Source organism: Dermacentor variabilis, chromosome 3, assembly GCF_050947875.1.
Source record: "Dermacentor variabilis isolate Ectoservices chromosome 3, ASM5094787v1, whole genome shotgun sequence".
NCBI lineage: Eukaryota > Metazoa > Arthropoda > Arachnida > Ixodida > Ixodidae > Dermacentor > Dermacentor variabilis.
The window spans coordinates 147,813,765-147,827,671 of NC_134570.1; the positions used below are offsets into that span (position 1 = coordinate 147,813,765).

At 45.0% G+C, this 13,907-nt stretch overlaps 2 protein-coding genes across 4 annotated transcripts in view; one reads left to right on the forward strand and one right to left on the reverse strand.

The window, feature by feature from the left end:
- Positions 1-3,145, reverse strand: part of mRpL47 (mitochondrial ribosomal protein L47) — a 43,722-nt gene extending 40,577 nt beyond the window's left edge. The window contains exons 1-2 of the mRNA XM_075686487.1: positions 2,971-3,145; positions 2,727-2,836 (exon numbers count right to left, since the gene is read on the reverse strand). Of these exons, the coding sequence (XP_075542602.1) occupies positions 2,727-2,836; positions 2,971-3,065 (205 nt within the window). The 5' untranslated portion in view covers positions 3,066-3,145. The remainder of the gene's footprint in view (positions 1-2,726; positions 2,837-2,970) is intronic.
- Positions 3,146-3,576: 431 nt separating this feature from the next.
- Positions 3,577-13,907, forward strand: part of LOC142576381 (kelch-like protein 17) — a 57,718-nt gene continuing 47,387 nt past the window's right edge. The window contains exons 1-3 of one of the 3 annotated variants that reach the window (XM_075686490.1): positions 4,344-4,359; positions 5,272-5,389; positions 6,275-6,351. Coding sequence is in view for 2 of the 3 variants with exons in the window: in XM_075686488.1 (XP_075542603.1) it covers positions 5,274-5,389 (116 nt within the window). In the remaining variant the exon portion in view is untranslated. Of the gene's footprint in view, positions 4,360-5,271; positions 5,390-6,274; positions 6,352-13,907 lie in introns of all 3 variants that reach the window. The other 2 variants (XM_075686489.1, XM_075686488.1) reach the window with 2 other exon arrangements.

Here is a 13,907-nt window from a genome sequence, read left to right on the forward strand (position 1 = left end):
GATCACAGAGACAGTGTGTTGAGAAGTGGGCCGATCTCAGAAACCCGCAGCACTTGCACAGTTCACGTGGGTCACATTGTGGCGATTACTGCATCATCCGATCAGCAACCTGATTTGGTAAACAGGCACATAATCACTATGACTCAAAACATGCTCTGAGGATGAACAGTTTTATACCATTTAATTAACAGCTCCATGGAAGCTTCGCTTCACATAGATTCCAAAATGTGCATTGAATCTGCAGAATATTTTTTTAAAATCTTGCGCTGAGGACATATATGCTTTTTGAAGTATACATGAGCACTTTACTGACTATGTACCTTTAGAGGCAGTATGCAAGTAGCAGCAAACTTGGAAGAGCAAAGACTAACCAGCAACACATCTCTTCTAGATCCCAGTTACTTTTCCAGTGGCTTTGCATGCTGTTGCCAATATCCCCTGCTTCAGGAATTTTTATGTATAAAGCAAGCAGCTCTGTGGTGTCCTTTCACCTACAGACCATCAGAAGTGGATCTGGGGATGTATATCAGACAATCACTTTTCCGTGTAGTAATACGCGGCGCATTGTGTGATTCGAGCGGTTTTAGAGTGCAGCGCTTAGGCGACCATTCCTGCAGAGAGCGTCGGTGTCGGCATTGTCCCGCAGCGTAACCGAGCGAACAAACGAAGGACGAAAGAGCAAATGCAGTTGCCGAGGGAGATGAAAGACACATGGAGAAAAGTGGAGAGGAGGGTGCAGCGGAACCAAAATATGTCTGCACATGGTAGCTAAGCTGCCATAGAAGCCCATGCACCCTGCAATGGCGGCCTGCGGAGGCACGGCAGCGCCATCTACACTTCGCGGGGGCAATTTATCAGTGGAAAAAATCTGCGTTTGCCGTTCGAGGCTTCTTGCACCAAGTTGTCTACCACACCAGCTCACATCACATCGTACATACAGAGCACAGAAGAGTACAAAATGAAGTGTAAGTAAGTGAGAATATTCCCCACAACATCACGTCACAATGTATCCTGAATACACTCATCTGCATTTATAGGTCTCATTTCATAATGGCACGTAGTACACTGGTAAGCCTTGAGAGCTTTGCATGAATACATAGCAATGGTTTCACCCAGATTTTGAACTAAGTACCATACGCATGTGTCCTTAGTACCAACGCACAAGTTATTTCAGTGTTAAGACAAAATGAATATTACACTGAAATAAATTGCAAAAACCACGCTTTAATCTTCCCTAACACAGCATGCGTGCCCCCTGTAATTCTTTTCCTAGTACTGAAGTGATAGATAAAACATAATATTTAGTGAAAAGGCAGTGAAATAAAGTTACTGATGAACTCTTGTAAGGTTAGTACCATATATAGTGACGTTACATTTGATGGTTACACATAAGAGAGTTTTGATGACATTACTGGGTTAAATGCAGTAGTACAATCTCGGCATACCTCAGCACGCGTCACCAGGAACAAACTTCAGAAAGCCTGCATCGTTTCGTGCACATAACTATTCGTTAAAAAAATTAAATTATTGGGTTTTACATGCCAAAACCACTTTCTGATTACGAGGCACCTGGGGCTCTTTAACGTGCACCTAAATCTATCGTATTCATGGATGGAAGAAAACAGCCCATGACTATATATTTTCCTATTCTGATGACATTGTCTGTACTTTTTCAAATGTTTTCATCGGTGACATACTGGATGCATAATTTTCAACAAACATTGTTTTACCCTCCGAGATGTAGTCGCATTTCAATGGCATGGCTCAAACTGATGGCTCATTGGTTTGGAACCGCATTTCGGCCTCGCCTTCGCGACCATGTGAATTGACCTTGGCAGAACCACGAGGCGGAAGGAAGGTATGGCGATAGCGTGAAAAGAAAAGCGTAGTGCGGCCACGATGGCCTGAGCATAGAGTTGTCTGGGAGGTCTGTCGGCGGCAGCGGCTGTGAAACGCGTCACCAAAGCGCTGGCTCTCGCGATCCCCAGATTGGAGCGGCAGTCGCACCACACTTAGCTCATCTGCAACGTGAGGCGCGAGACAGGCTGTCCGCGTCAGCCAATATATCGCAAAATGAAAACACGTATAGACCTGCACTTAACTTTCACGATTAGGGAGTACCTTAATCGTCGGTGAATTGGTTTTCTTTTTCTTGCTTAACCAGGCAATCAGCGCGCACTTGACGCGATATCTAGTGACCGTCAGAGAATACATCCCCAGAAGTGTTCCAACGGAAGGATCGGTGACCAATGAGCGCAACTATTTCGAAAAATGAATTTGTGTCGTAAACTTGGCGCAACATACGTAAAATGAGCTCGAATACGTGAACTTTAGGGAAAGTTCGGAAGAGTTGACAAGCTAGAGTCCCATCATTGGGGTGGCGCATGCTCAGATGCGATCTGAAACCACGCGTTATCAGCAGACACTGCCCGTGCAGCACAAACCACGTCATTGAAGCGCTCTCGACAAGCCTGCCGGCAGCAGTACTAGAGTGTACTGTACTACGTGTCGGCGTCCTTACCAACAACGGGCAACGTTAAAAACTGGTTGATTGCGTTACTATAGCGTTTTATCACCACCCGGACCTCACAAAAGTGTTTCTCTCCTTCAATAGCCAAAGCACAGCAATTTTTTGCCACGATTTGTAATAACTCTACCTGCCTTATTCAGACTAATGCTAGAACCTTTTGGCAGGAATGAAAGCTCTACGAATGGTGAAGTCTAACCTGATCGAACTTCGTCGGCGCCCCAGTTGTCCTTTGGCTCAAAAAATTCCATCAGACCGTGCTGGGCGCATGACGTGTGCAGAGATGCGCCATAGGATGATTGAGCGATCCTGCGAAAGGAAAATACGCGCAGCATTATATTGAAGGACAAGAGAAATAGATACGCAACATGCAGTGAAACCAAATTACGACGCCATGTGCTGTGGATCGTCGAGCTTCATATTACAAGCTGAATAAAAGTCACCTGTTCAGGGTCACAGCCCTACTCACAGATGACTTCGTGGCGACGCCGCTAAATAATAACTTACAAAGACCTGCACATTTGTTTAAACTACTCATTTTACCGGACTAGTGCGCCTCGCAGGACGCCTTTTAAACGCGTGAAGCGTGCGCGTTTATATAAAGTGTAGAGAGATTGTCAACAGACGTTCCACCCCACCGCTGCCCACTATTTTGTTATGGAGGCATGAAACAGTTGATTTGTGTGGAATTTGTATTGCTGTCCTTGCCATCTAGCGGTCATAAATAGCGATACGTAAGCAGTAATGTACTACGTACTTGCTACGTAACGTAGCGTACAAGTTGCTGCTGTGCGTTCCTGGACGACGTGTTCCGCTTTATATGAGGCAGTATAGTATACTAGCCCAGACAATAACGAAAATGGAATACCAGGAACTGACCGAAGCCCCTCTTTATGTAATGAAACTGTGTGCAAGCTAGCTCTAACCATCACTATCTTTTCCCATGTCTTTCCCGCGCGCGACAATACCCCCTTTTATGAGGTTATGGCGCGGTAGTGTGACGTTAAGTTATGCAAGGACACCGCTTTTCTCCGATAATAACGTAATAACCGCGATCTGGCCGCCGACAGCAACCAGGAAAACGAAAGCGCCGCAACGGCACGAGGGGAGTCGATCATAAATTGCGCGATCCCACGGCGCGCTCGATCACCTTGATTGCTGTCGGAAACAGGCGAAGCGTGGCGGAAGGAAAAAGAAGGCTGGCGGTAATAAACGGAGTTCTCCCCCGCCCTGTCCTTCGTACAACACAACGCATTGTACTGCCACTACTACAGCCTGCCTCCGTGCGCGCGCGCCGGATGCGAGCTCTATGTCGTGCCGCTTGAGTTGGCGTGCGGAGCCGTGCGCCGCTGCCGCTTGGCAGTGGAAGCAAGCGAGCACGGTGTCAGGTGTACGACGCGCATGAAAGGCTGGACTGTGGTCCGTAGTGCGTCGTCGGTGCAATGAACTTGCACCGGCGACGGGCAGGGCGGCGGAGGAGGGACATTCCTCGCCACAAAGCGGCGTGCAGCGCGGCAAGAGCCCGCAGCGTTTGACAGCAGCCCGCCAGCGAAACTCATTTGCGTGAACGGCAGCGGCGCGCTCAGCTCCGCGAGCGAGCAGCCGCGATCGATCCGCTGCTGGGCGGTGTCTGCGAAAGGGAGGCGCGGCGCCCCCCGCTCCATCGGAACAGGTGTTGCCAACGTCGACTGCCACCGGACTTTGAACTCGCGCGTTCGCTGAGCACGGGCGCTTCCGGAGCCGCGAGGACGCCCCAGCTGATCGGCACCCAAGTCCGGCGCAACCCGGTGCCCCGTGCGAGGCCGAGGCCGGCGGCTCCGGCACACACCGTGGTGAGCCTTTCTCGTGGCCTGCACATTCTTTTAGCTGCACTACACGCGCGCTTTAGGCATGAATGAGATACGCACACTTTGCATACGGCCCTTTGTCGCATCGCGCGTGGGTTCATTGAACCGCCGCCGGGACCACTCGATGACCGCGCATCGCGTCAAATGCACGCTGGGTATGAGGGCGGAACCCTGATGCGGGTGATGAAGAAAAAAAATGGTAACGCGCGGAGCGGTTGGTTGGGGTTGGTTGGGGTTGGTGCCCGAGCGCAACGGTCCGTGCGCTCCGCGCACGCACGCGTGTGTCCTTCAGTTTAGTTTTACAGGCGCAGGATTTCGTGCATAATCAGAAACTGCGATGGGCCGTTCGCCTGATGCTTTCGCGTACTCTCTTTAACTTGAGCTGCGAAGGCATGTTGCCTGTGCAATCGAAAGCGCCGTGTGCACCTTTCTCCCGCTATTTCGCGCGGCGCAAGCAGCTAGAGTAAGCGAGCACGCTGATATATCGGGAGTTTGTTTGCAGTTTCGGAGTCGTTGCCCGCCGAGTGCAATCGTTTGTTTTTTGTTCCCCGTGCCTTTTCCGCGTTCAGTCGGCCAGCAGATGCAACGCGCTCATCCCGACGACTGGAGCGCGCTTCGTCCTTCATCTTCTTTGCACCGTTGCATGTGCTTGTATCCGATAGGTGCGCGAAAGCGATGTATATGCACATTTGTACGTGATATGAGCGGCGAATCCACCGCGGCGCTTGCGCTATTCGATCGCTGCCCCTTATCGGATGACAGCAGCGGAGCTGAAACAATGAGGAGTATCCGATCGCCGGCAGCGTAAATAGCACTCGCGCGCGCGCCTCTCTGGCGCCTGTGCTCGCACGGTCATGGCCTTAGCGGGCTCCCTTTGGCAATTTGGTCTTCGGCTAGGGATGCGCCTGACACCGCCCGGCATGCCCGAAGGCAGCGGCGGCGACGCGAGGATGCTGCGCGGATCCCAGCTGGCGAGGGGGCCAGGCAGCCTGAAAGACTCGGAGCAGGGACCCAGGTGAGTGCTTACACCGCAATTACCATGGGCCTGTTGTATATGTAGTGGCAGATACGTGGTAGCAACGGCTGCGTGCCCAAAAAAGGAAATTCCGTGTGAGATCTTGAAATTGCTGTTCTGAGTTTTGGCAGACAAAATATACATATATATTACACGACGAACATGCATTAAGAAACCCAAGACACGTCGAAAGCTGAGCACAGTGTTGATTTTTTGGAAATAGCGCAATTGCAACATCGAGCTTCAGAAACTGCAGGGCCAACGTAGATAGGTACAGTGCACTTGCCAAAAAAGAAATTTTTTGTTTGACTGATTGTTTTCTGTGCCCCAGAAAAATCTTTGTGGTCTCTCTACAGCAACACTTGTCTTTCTGCCGTTACGATAATGACAGCCAAACCAGTGTTAACATTGCACATATCTTTCATGCTGATAATATTAGTCAATGCCAACTTCCATCAGACTTCCCGGCTAAAGCACCTAAACGTGCCCGGGCATCAGTATACACATCAGTACACAACCAACACTGCTTGTATTTCGTTATGTAGTTAAAACCAGAATTAGACATGCTGGAACCACTGTTCATGTCACTTGGAAACTCGAGCAGCGTGTTAGTAATGCCCGCACGCATGCTACAAGCACACATACCGGAGCTTATGTACATCTGGACACATCCTAGACTAGAAATAATGTGCGCCTGTCATTGTATAAGCACACACACACTTTGCAGGTAGGTGTTGTGGCATTCTTTATTTTTACTTTTTTTGCATCAAGGCAGCTTAATGCCTGCATCAGAATTCATGCCTCCAGCTGTACTCCCAGAACTGCAGATTGTTGTAATGGACACTATAGCCCATATATAAATGGCATGCATGTTTTTGCCTGCAGGTCATGGGTAAATTTTGACAAGCGAATACAGCACACACATGCACGTGCGTGTTGACTGGCTGAAAAACGACAGGTCTGTAAGTCTCCATTCACATTCGATAGGGAAAAAAAAACACATGCCTCGATGCATTGATGTCCGCGATTAATGATCACGCTTGCACACTGCGCTACCTTCGCATACATCATTTGAAATATCCGCTGTAGGGGCTTTGGCGTTGTACTGCTGAGTCCGAGGTCAAGGGTTTGATTCCCAACCGTGGCTTCCGCATATCCCAATGGGGATGGAACGTCAAAATGCCAGTGTGGCAGCAGAATACCAAGCAAGCACGCATTATTGAGAAATTAGAAGCCTTCACTTTTACGTAATCTTCAACACCCGTTCTTCGCGTGTGGAGTGCCTGCCCCATATTTCGGCTAGTTTTCAGAATTGCACAATGTTGCACCAAGAATTCAACACGTTGAGCATGCATCGAGCACCGAGAAGGAAGACAGATGGAAGCGGCATTTCTCCTGCGCCCAAAATGTTCATACCTGACTATCATCAACTTAATAGTGGCATTGTGCGGCAACTTTCGATTGCGACCGAGCATGATTGGCTCCCTCCCACAGCGTGTGCAAAGGAGCCAGTCACGACCAAGAAATTCGATCCAGGTCACGGTAGAAAGTGTGCCGTGGGACACCCGTGTAGGGCAGCATCATTTTGCCATAGCAAATAGTAGTCTTCACTATCTTTAAGAGAGTAACGGAAGTTGAAGCTCATATCAGTGCACGCCGCAACTGCTTAGCTGTTCTGCGTGTATGCAGGGCCTTAATATTTTCTCGCGTTCAATACATGGCCTCAGCGACAATGAGGGATGCTAATAGATAACAAGGAATACTTAAAAATGGGTTTTCAGATAGCTACGTTTTTGTATTAAAATGCGAGTATATGAAAAATATGGACTTCAAACATCAGAGGGAATATAGACCTTTTCTTTTTCTTTCACTTCTGGAAGCAGAAAAAATAAATATGAGTAAGAAGTGTAGTGGAAAAATGCTTTATTCATACACATGTACCAAAGTAATGTTTGATACCAAATCAAATAATGCCAGAAGCAAATCGAATATAGAATAATTTCGGTTAATAGACAGGCATTTTCAAAAGTAATGTAAGAAAGGCTGTTCGTAGCTATTTATTTGTTTAAGTACCCTAGAGGCCCTGGAGGGCATTACATAGGGGGGGGGGGAGCAATACAAAATCGTGTCATTCATAGAAATAACTGAACAAAAGAAAAAACAAGAAAAACCCTTTTGAATTCTGTACTAAGTAAATATAATGGTATAAAGGAAGTTTAACAACATGTTCATAATCTTATTCATAATTAAAGCAGGTGCAATGAGATAAAGTATTATGCAATTTTAAATGTGCTTAAATAACAATTAGAACACAAAATGAAAAGCAGGACACTGATATGAATCCCATAAGTGGTAAATACAGTATTCTAATATACAGTATTATATGAAGGTTGAATGGACACGTTCAAATGTACATGATTAAAAATATCGGGAAAGAAAACAAAGGTTCTACTGTCCTAAAAAACATAAGAACAGCCATCACTCAAGACGTTCCAGCAGTTCCCTTTGAAAAATAGCCGCTTCACTGCAAGTGACAATATTTTCTGGTAACACATTCCACTTGTTTATGGTTTGCACTAAGGGTGAACATTGTTATTTTAATGTTCGAACAAATATCGGTTGCACTTTATGTTCGTGGTTGCACCTGGATGAAATGTGATTTGCTAGCTTAATGCAGTCGGCTGCAAATGTTGTCTCAGTATAATATAAAGAATGAATGAATGGTAAACGTGAATGTTTGCATTGAGTGTTAAGGTCTGAAATGTTTTAACATTGATATGCTCACATAGGGTGAATATGAATAAAATGTAAGCCTTACCGCTGCCTTATTCTGTACTGATTCAATGCAGTTCTGTAAAGTAACAGTACTTGGATGCCACAATATCAATGCATATTCTAACAAAGACTTGATGACAGATGCGTAAGCATGAAGCTTCGTTTCTGAGCTCACAAGATACAAATGAGGTTTAATTAGTCCTAACTTCTTAAATGCCCTCTTTGTTACATATTCTTTATGTGTATGCGAAGTTAGAAGTGTAGTTAAATAGATGCCCAGGTATTGTAAACCTAGCACTCTCTCTATAACTGCATTGTTTATTCTTTAAGTGTTTTGAGGAACATTAGCAAGTGTAGAAAATGTCGCAAAAGGCAAAGAAAAAGAACAAGAAATAAAAGTGCATGAAGTGAAAGTCATGAGGAATTGTCACGATGGACGGGTGCACAAGACAAGTCTGTCAAGAGAAAAGGAAGGAAACAAAAATGAAAATAAACGAATACAAATCTTACACCACTGTACCGCTGGCTGAGTTGCGCTAGGTCTGCATTACTACTGTAGTAACTATAGTTACGTCTTCAGGAGTTAATATCTGCCTGTAAATGTATTCATAATGTTAGCAAGTTTCTGTCATGGCATTGCATATTATGAAGCATTGCTTATTAAAAGCATGTATGAAGCATTAAGAACAAATGAGAGCTTTGTTTGCATGTACTTGGAGAGTGCGAAGGATCGCTGCATAGCTGGTAAAGTGTTATGCTCTCGAACGAGGTAGTCTGCTCCTCTATGTATGCTCTCATGTTTTACACCTATACATTGTCCATATCGGGATAAAATTTATTCCACTTCTGGTCTAATTTTATGTTATGTAAGTTACACATAGTTGACATTTCCAAACATTCAGGGAAATTTTCTCTCTATGAACATTGACTATTTTGAAGACCAGATCGGATAAGATGCCATTTGATTTGCTATCTGAGTGTTTAGAATATGTGCGCACCTCTGTTTGCTCATCTCATTCAGAACACACAATTACTGTTGAAAGTCCTTCAAACTGAGCAGCTTGTGAATGTGCAAAAATATATTTATTTTCCTAGTTGGAACAAGTGGGCACTTGAAGCAGTTAGTGGACCATGAGTGCAAGCATGATTCCTTCTTCATGACGAATAGTAGGGGTGCGCAAATATTCGAAACTTCAAGCTCAAATATTGTCCTACTATTCGTTTGGATCCTTGACTTAAATGCTCATTATACAGTTAGATAATTGAATCCAATAGTCCCCGCTCGAAAATGCAAACATTTTCCAAGTAACTTTTGGATATTGTACGTCATGGTCCGTATGAAAGCAGGAAATCAAAGCAAAAATGCGATAACCGTCATCCCCTCCACTGTGGATGCAATGTTTTGCAGCACTCTGCATCTCTCAGCCAGCCAAACTTTTCTGGCTAAACACAATCACTCTCACTAAAATGTTGTTTGGACATGCCATCCAGCAGTCGGTATTGCTTGATATTATTTATAAATGCAGCATCCTTATTCGCCTGCATCCCATATCCCTGTATGTCCTGAGGCACTAACCCTCGCATTAAAAAAAAAGAATACAGCAATTGTGCCCTCTCATCAGATTAAATCGAAAGAACCTTAATTGCAGCAAACTTTATGCAATAATGACTCCATGTGCCACAACCCTCCAAACTAGAGAAAAAGTGATTTTTTTTTTTTCCTCTCTGCGGTCACTGTAGACGAAACACATGTCTGGTTTGGTAGCAAACTTAACAGATAATAATTGGCCCGCAATGTTACGTTTTTTAACTTTAGGTGATAATATGACTTTGTATGCTCTGAAGAGCCCAGAGTTTCGCAAACAATCTGCTTAGTTGATCCTAGTGCCCCTTTTCGCTTCTAATAAAGCATGCTTATTAATGTTCGCTGTAATGACAAACGTTTCATTGTTGTAAATACCAGGGTGTGAAAATTGTTGGTAAGAAGGCTGTGCATTATTCACGAAGTATTCGAAAAATATTCAACTCGATTTACTTATGGCACTAGTATTCGATTCGTATTCGATTTGGTCTCAAGGACTGCTATTCACACACCCTCTAAAAATTTAATTTGATTGTTACATCCAGCATTCTGTAACAATGGCCTCATTATGTTCCATTTATTTTCACATGAAGTTCATGCGAAACTTGGTTAAGCAAGAGTAGATGACTGTCGTGAGTGATATAATACTAGCATGTACGACATCGTTAGCTACAGCTGACCGATTCTTTAACAATGCTGCGTGAGCGTCGACTGGCCGACCATTCAGTACCTTCTAACACCACGAAGCAACGAGATCAACAAGATCTTGCTGATCACTTCATTGCGCGTCATTAGAAAGCGCTGACCGGCCAGCTAAACGCTCGCTCATTACTGTCAAAGAATTGGTCAACTGTAGAACTAACATTGCACAATAAGGCCAACCTGGGATGACCTAGGACAACTCCAAGAGTACTTGTGTTAACATTCTTGGCATTAAACCTTCATAATACATCATTGTTTCCCGTAATAAATCTTTCATTCATGCTTGCTCTCTTAGAACAAGCAAACACGTGGAACATGGAATAGTGCTACTATGTGCAACAGAATCTGGAGCCATGTAACAGCTGTGGTGTCAATGTGCTTTTCTTCCTCCTGAGGGCTTTACAGGCCTGGAAGTTTTACTGGCCCGAATCTGTACTTTGTTCCTGAGTTCTATAAACAGATTAGTCGGATTTCATTCTATGTTTAGCACAGCTGCATGTACAGGGTATCACGAATAAACAATAAATTAAAAAAATATATACAGACACAGTGGCATGGACTTAGGTTATCTATTGTTTGCACATATTTTCTTTTTGTGTTTCTCATGCTGGCTGACTAGCTTAAGTGGATCGCTTACTTCTGAGCATTCAGTTTTATGTCTGAGCACATTAGTTGATGACAGTGCTGCCAATTAAAGCTGGAAACTACGTTTGGGGATGGTTGAAGCAAGCGTTTTCTAGAAAGAAGACTTTACTTTTTCATTTCGTGCACGGGACAGGGGGCTTATTAAATAAAAAGAAAACATGCAATATAATTATTGTATAGCGACATGTTTGCGCACGCTTCTTTTCCTTTCACTTGAAAAGAAATAAAGGAAGAAGCAAACACGCAAAGCAGGTTTTCTTGAGCAGTTCTGTAACTTCCTCATTCAGAGTCCTGTTAGAAATTAAAGCTTGTCATCAATCCTGATAAGCTAGTTGGGGAAGGCGAAGAGATGAAACTGCGGGGGAGATGACTGCTAAGGACATCCAGTCAGTCTTTCATGCACATTCCGCTAGATTATATTGAGAAACTTGGCCACGCTGAGTTGTGACAAATTGTTTAAGTGAATGCAATTAATTTGTAGCCACACAGTTCCTTCTGATGGATAGAGTCATTTAAGATAATACGCATTATAACAGCAAGACTCAATTGAAACCATGTGCTCTTGCACAGACTGCATTTTCCAGTGCGTAGGCCGTGGGCTTTACGTGCTTGAGAGCTGGCATATGCATGGTTTAAAATTTCGAGAGTGCCTGTCACAGCTAAAGTTGCTCGAGTGGCTGTCAAAATAAGAGTCAAAATGACTCTTATTCTGGGCACGGTTTAAGAAGTGAGGCCTAGGTGCACCTGTAACTCCTTACTGCGACTGGATCGTGCAGCAAAATTGGTTCTAAAATTATCTCTGCTGTGCACGAGCATTATTTCCAGCCATTATTGTCGACTTTCGACATGCAAACAAGTGAAGCGGGCAGTATTAGCGCCACGCAGTAGCCGATGCTTAGATTTGTGAGCACGTGGACGACACCTTGCCAAATTGTAGATGTGTGCACATCTAGGACAAAGAAAAAATTTACTTTCAGTAAATTTTTTAAGAAAGTGCTCGCTGTAGACTGTTGGGCGAAAGCTGTCTATTTTAAGCCAAGATATTTCCCCCTCTGTTGTAGGTTCATTGGGTGCAGACTACTTATTTGTTTGTTTGTTTGTTTGTTTATTTATTTTACCCTGAAGGTGTGTACATTAAAATGTGGAGGGGCACTTAGAGTGTAATGAGCAGTACAATATTCAGAAATGCAAAGCATAGCAAAAATATGTGAAAGTGAAAGTGTACAGATATAAATACACATAATAATGAAAGCATAATTTAGAGTAACAGACTGAAAAGAAGTAAAACTGTAAACCTCCGAAGTTAAGAAAATCGGAGCTGCGATGATACGATAAGTGGCCTCACAGTGGTAGTTTCCGGGGCGATTTGGTTTTCTTTTTTTTTTCTTTACAGGAAGAGAGGGCTTGTTGAAGAGGGGCGACCTATCATTTGCTTTTCCCCGCACCAGTTGCAAATAAAAGAATTCTGTACAGCTCTCCAATGCTCGCCCGTGGGAAGCCGTCGCAATGTGCCTGCAGCACGTGTGCAGCAAAATTAATTGCGAGCGCGGATGGGGCCCCATTGTGTTCTGCATGATACTGGAGCAATTGGCGCTCTGGGTACGACATGCCCAACAATTGCCTCTATGCGCTCGCTACAGAATGATTCGTAGCTGGCAGCCTGCTGCCCCTTGCACAACTCCGTCCAGTCAGGCAGCACGGGATGTTACGAAGAGTGTGGCATTGCTGAGCGTTTATAGGTTTGTAGAACTAGAGGGGGGGGGGGGAGAGAAAGTACGAAAAATGTGAGAGGGAGGCTGTCGCATTAACAGATACACAGTTGCGAGTCCGTCGCACCCCCTGTTGGGAAATGCTGTGCGAGAGCCAGTGTGTGGTAATGGGTTTGCGTGCTCCGTGGCAGGCCCGCGTGCGTTCAGTCATGCGTGATTGAGCCATCTGCACATGGCTGTCAAAGAACGGGAGCGTTTGAGGAAGAGCTCTCGTATTTTGTGATGCCATCCCTTCACCATTGCTAGATTGATGCGTGTTATAAGTAGATCACTCCTGATCATATGCAGAGGCAGTGGTGAGAAGGCACTCAGTGGTTATTTACGGTGCAAGAGCTCTTGTTTCTGTCCTCAGCTTTCGTAACACTGGGTGTCCCCCTTCATTTAATGCAGAGGTGCGTGAATGTTTACAATAGAGATCAGACAATTCTGCTTTTTTCATATGAGAACTTATGGGGAAGCTCTAGCTCGGGGCCAACCTTTCCCAGTTCAGCTGGGTACACGTGAAATGCAGAAATGTTCTCATGAGGCAGCTGCTGAATAACTGATTTGAATGTAATTTGTTACATTTGTGGGAGAAAGTTGTAGCAACTGTAGAGAGCAGTATTTTCACACACTGTGGTGGTGCAGTGGTTATGATGTGACACAGCTGAGCGCAAGGTAACTGGTTCAACTCCTGGCCACGGCAGCAGCATTCTGATGGGGCCAAATGAAGAAGCGCACATATACTCAGGTTAAGCTTCATGTTAAAGAACCCAGTGTGATCAACATTAATTTGGTGTCTCCCACTATGGCGTGCATGCCTCATATTCATATCGTGGTTTTGACATGTAAATTGTTTTTTCCCCCACGAGTACAAAGTCGCAGGTTGAATTCCCAGTCATGGCGGCCACATTAGTTTGGAAGTGGAATAGAAAAAAAAAAGATAAGAAAAAGCCATGTCTATTGACGTTCTGCTTACATCACCCAGCAGCTAGCAGTCAGCATGATGCAGCTTCGTGCTGCTCGCTGTCACAGTGCGCTGGCTGCCTGCGACTGGTTGCTGCAA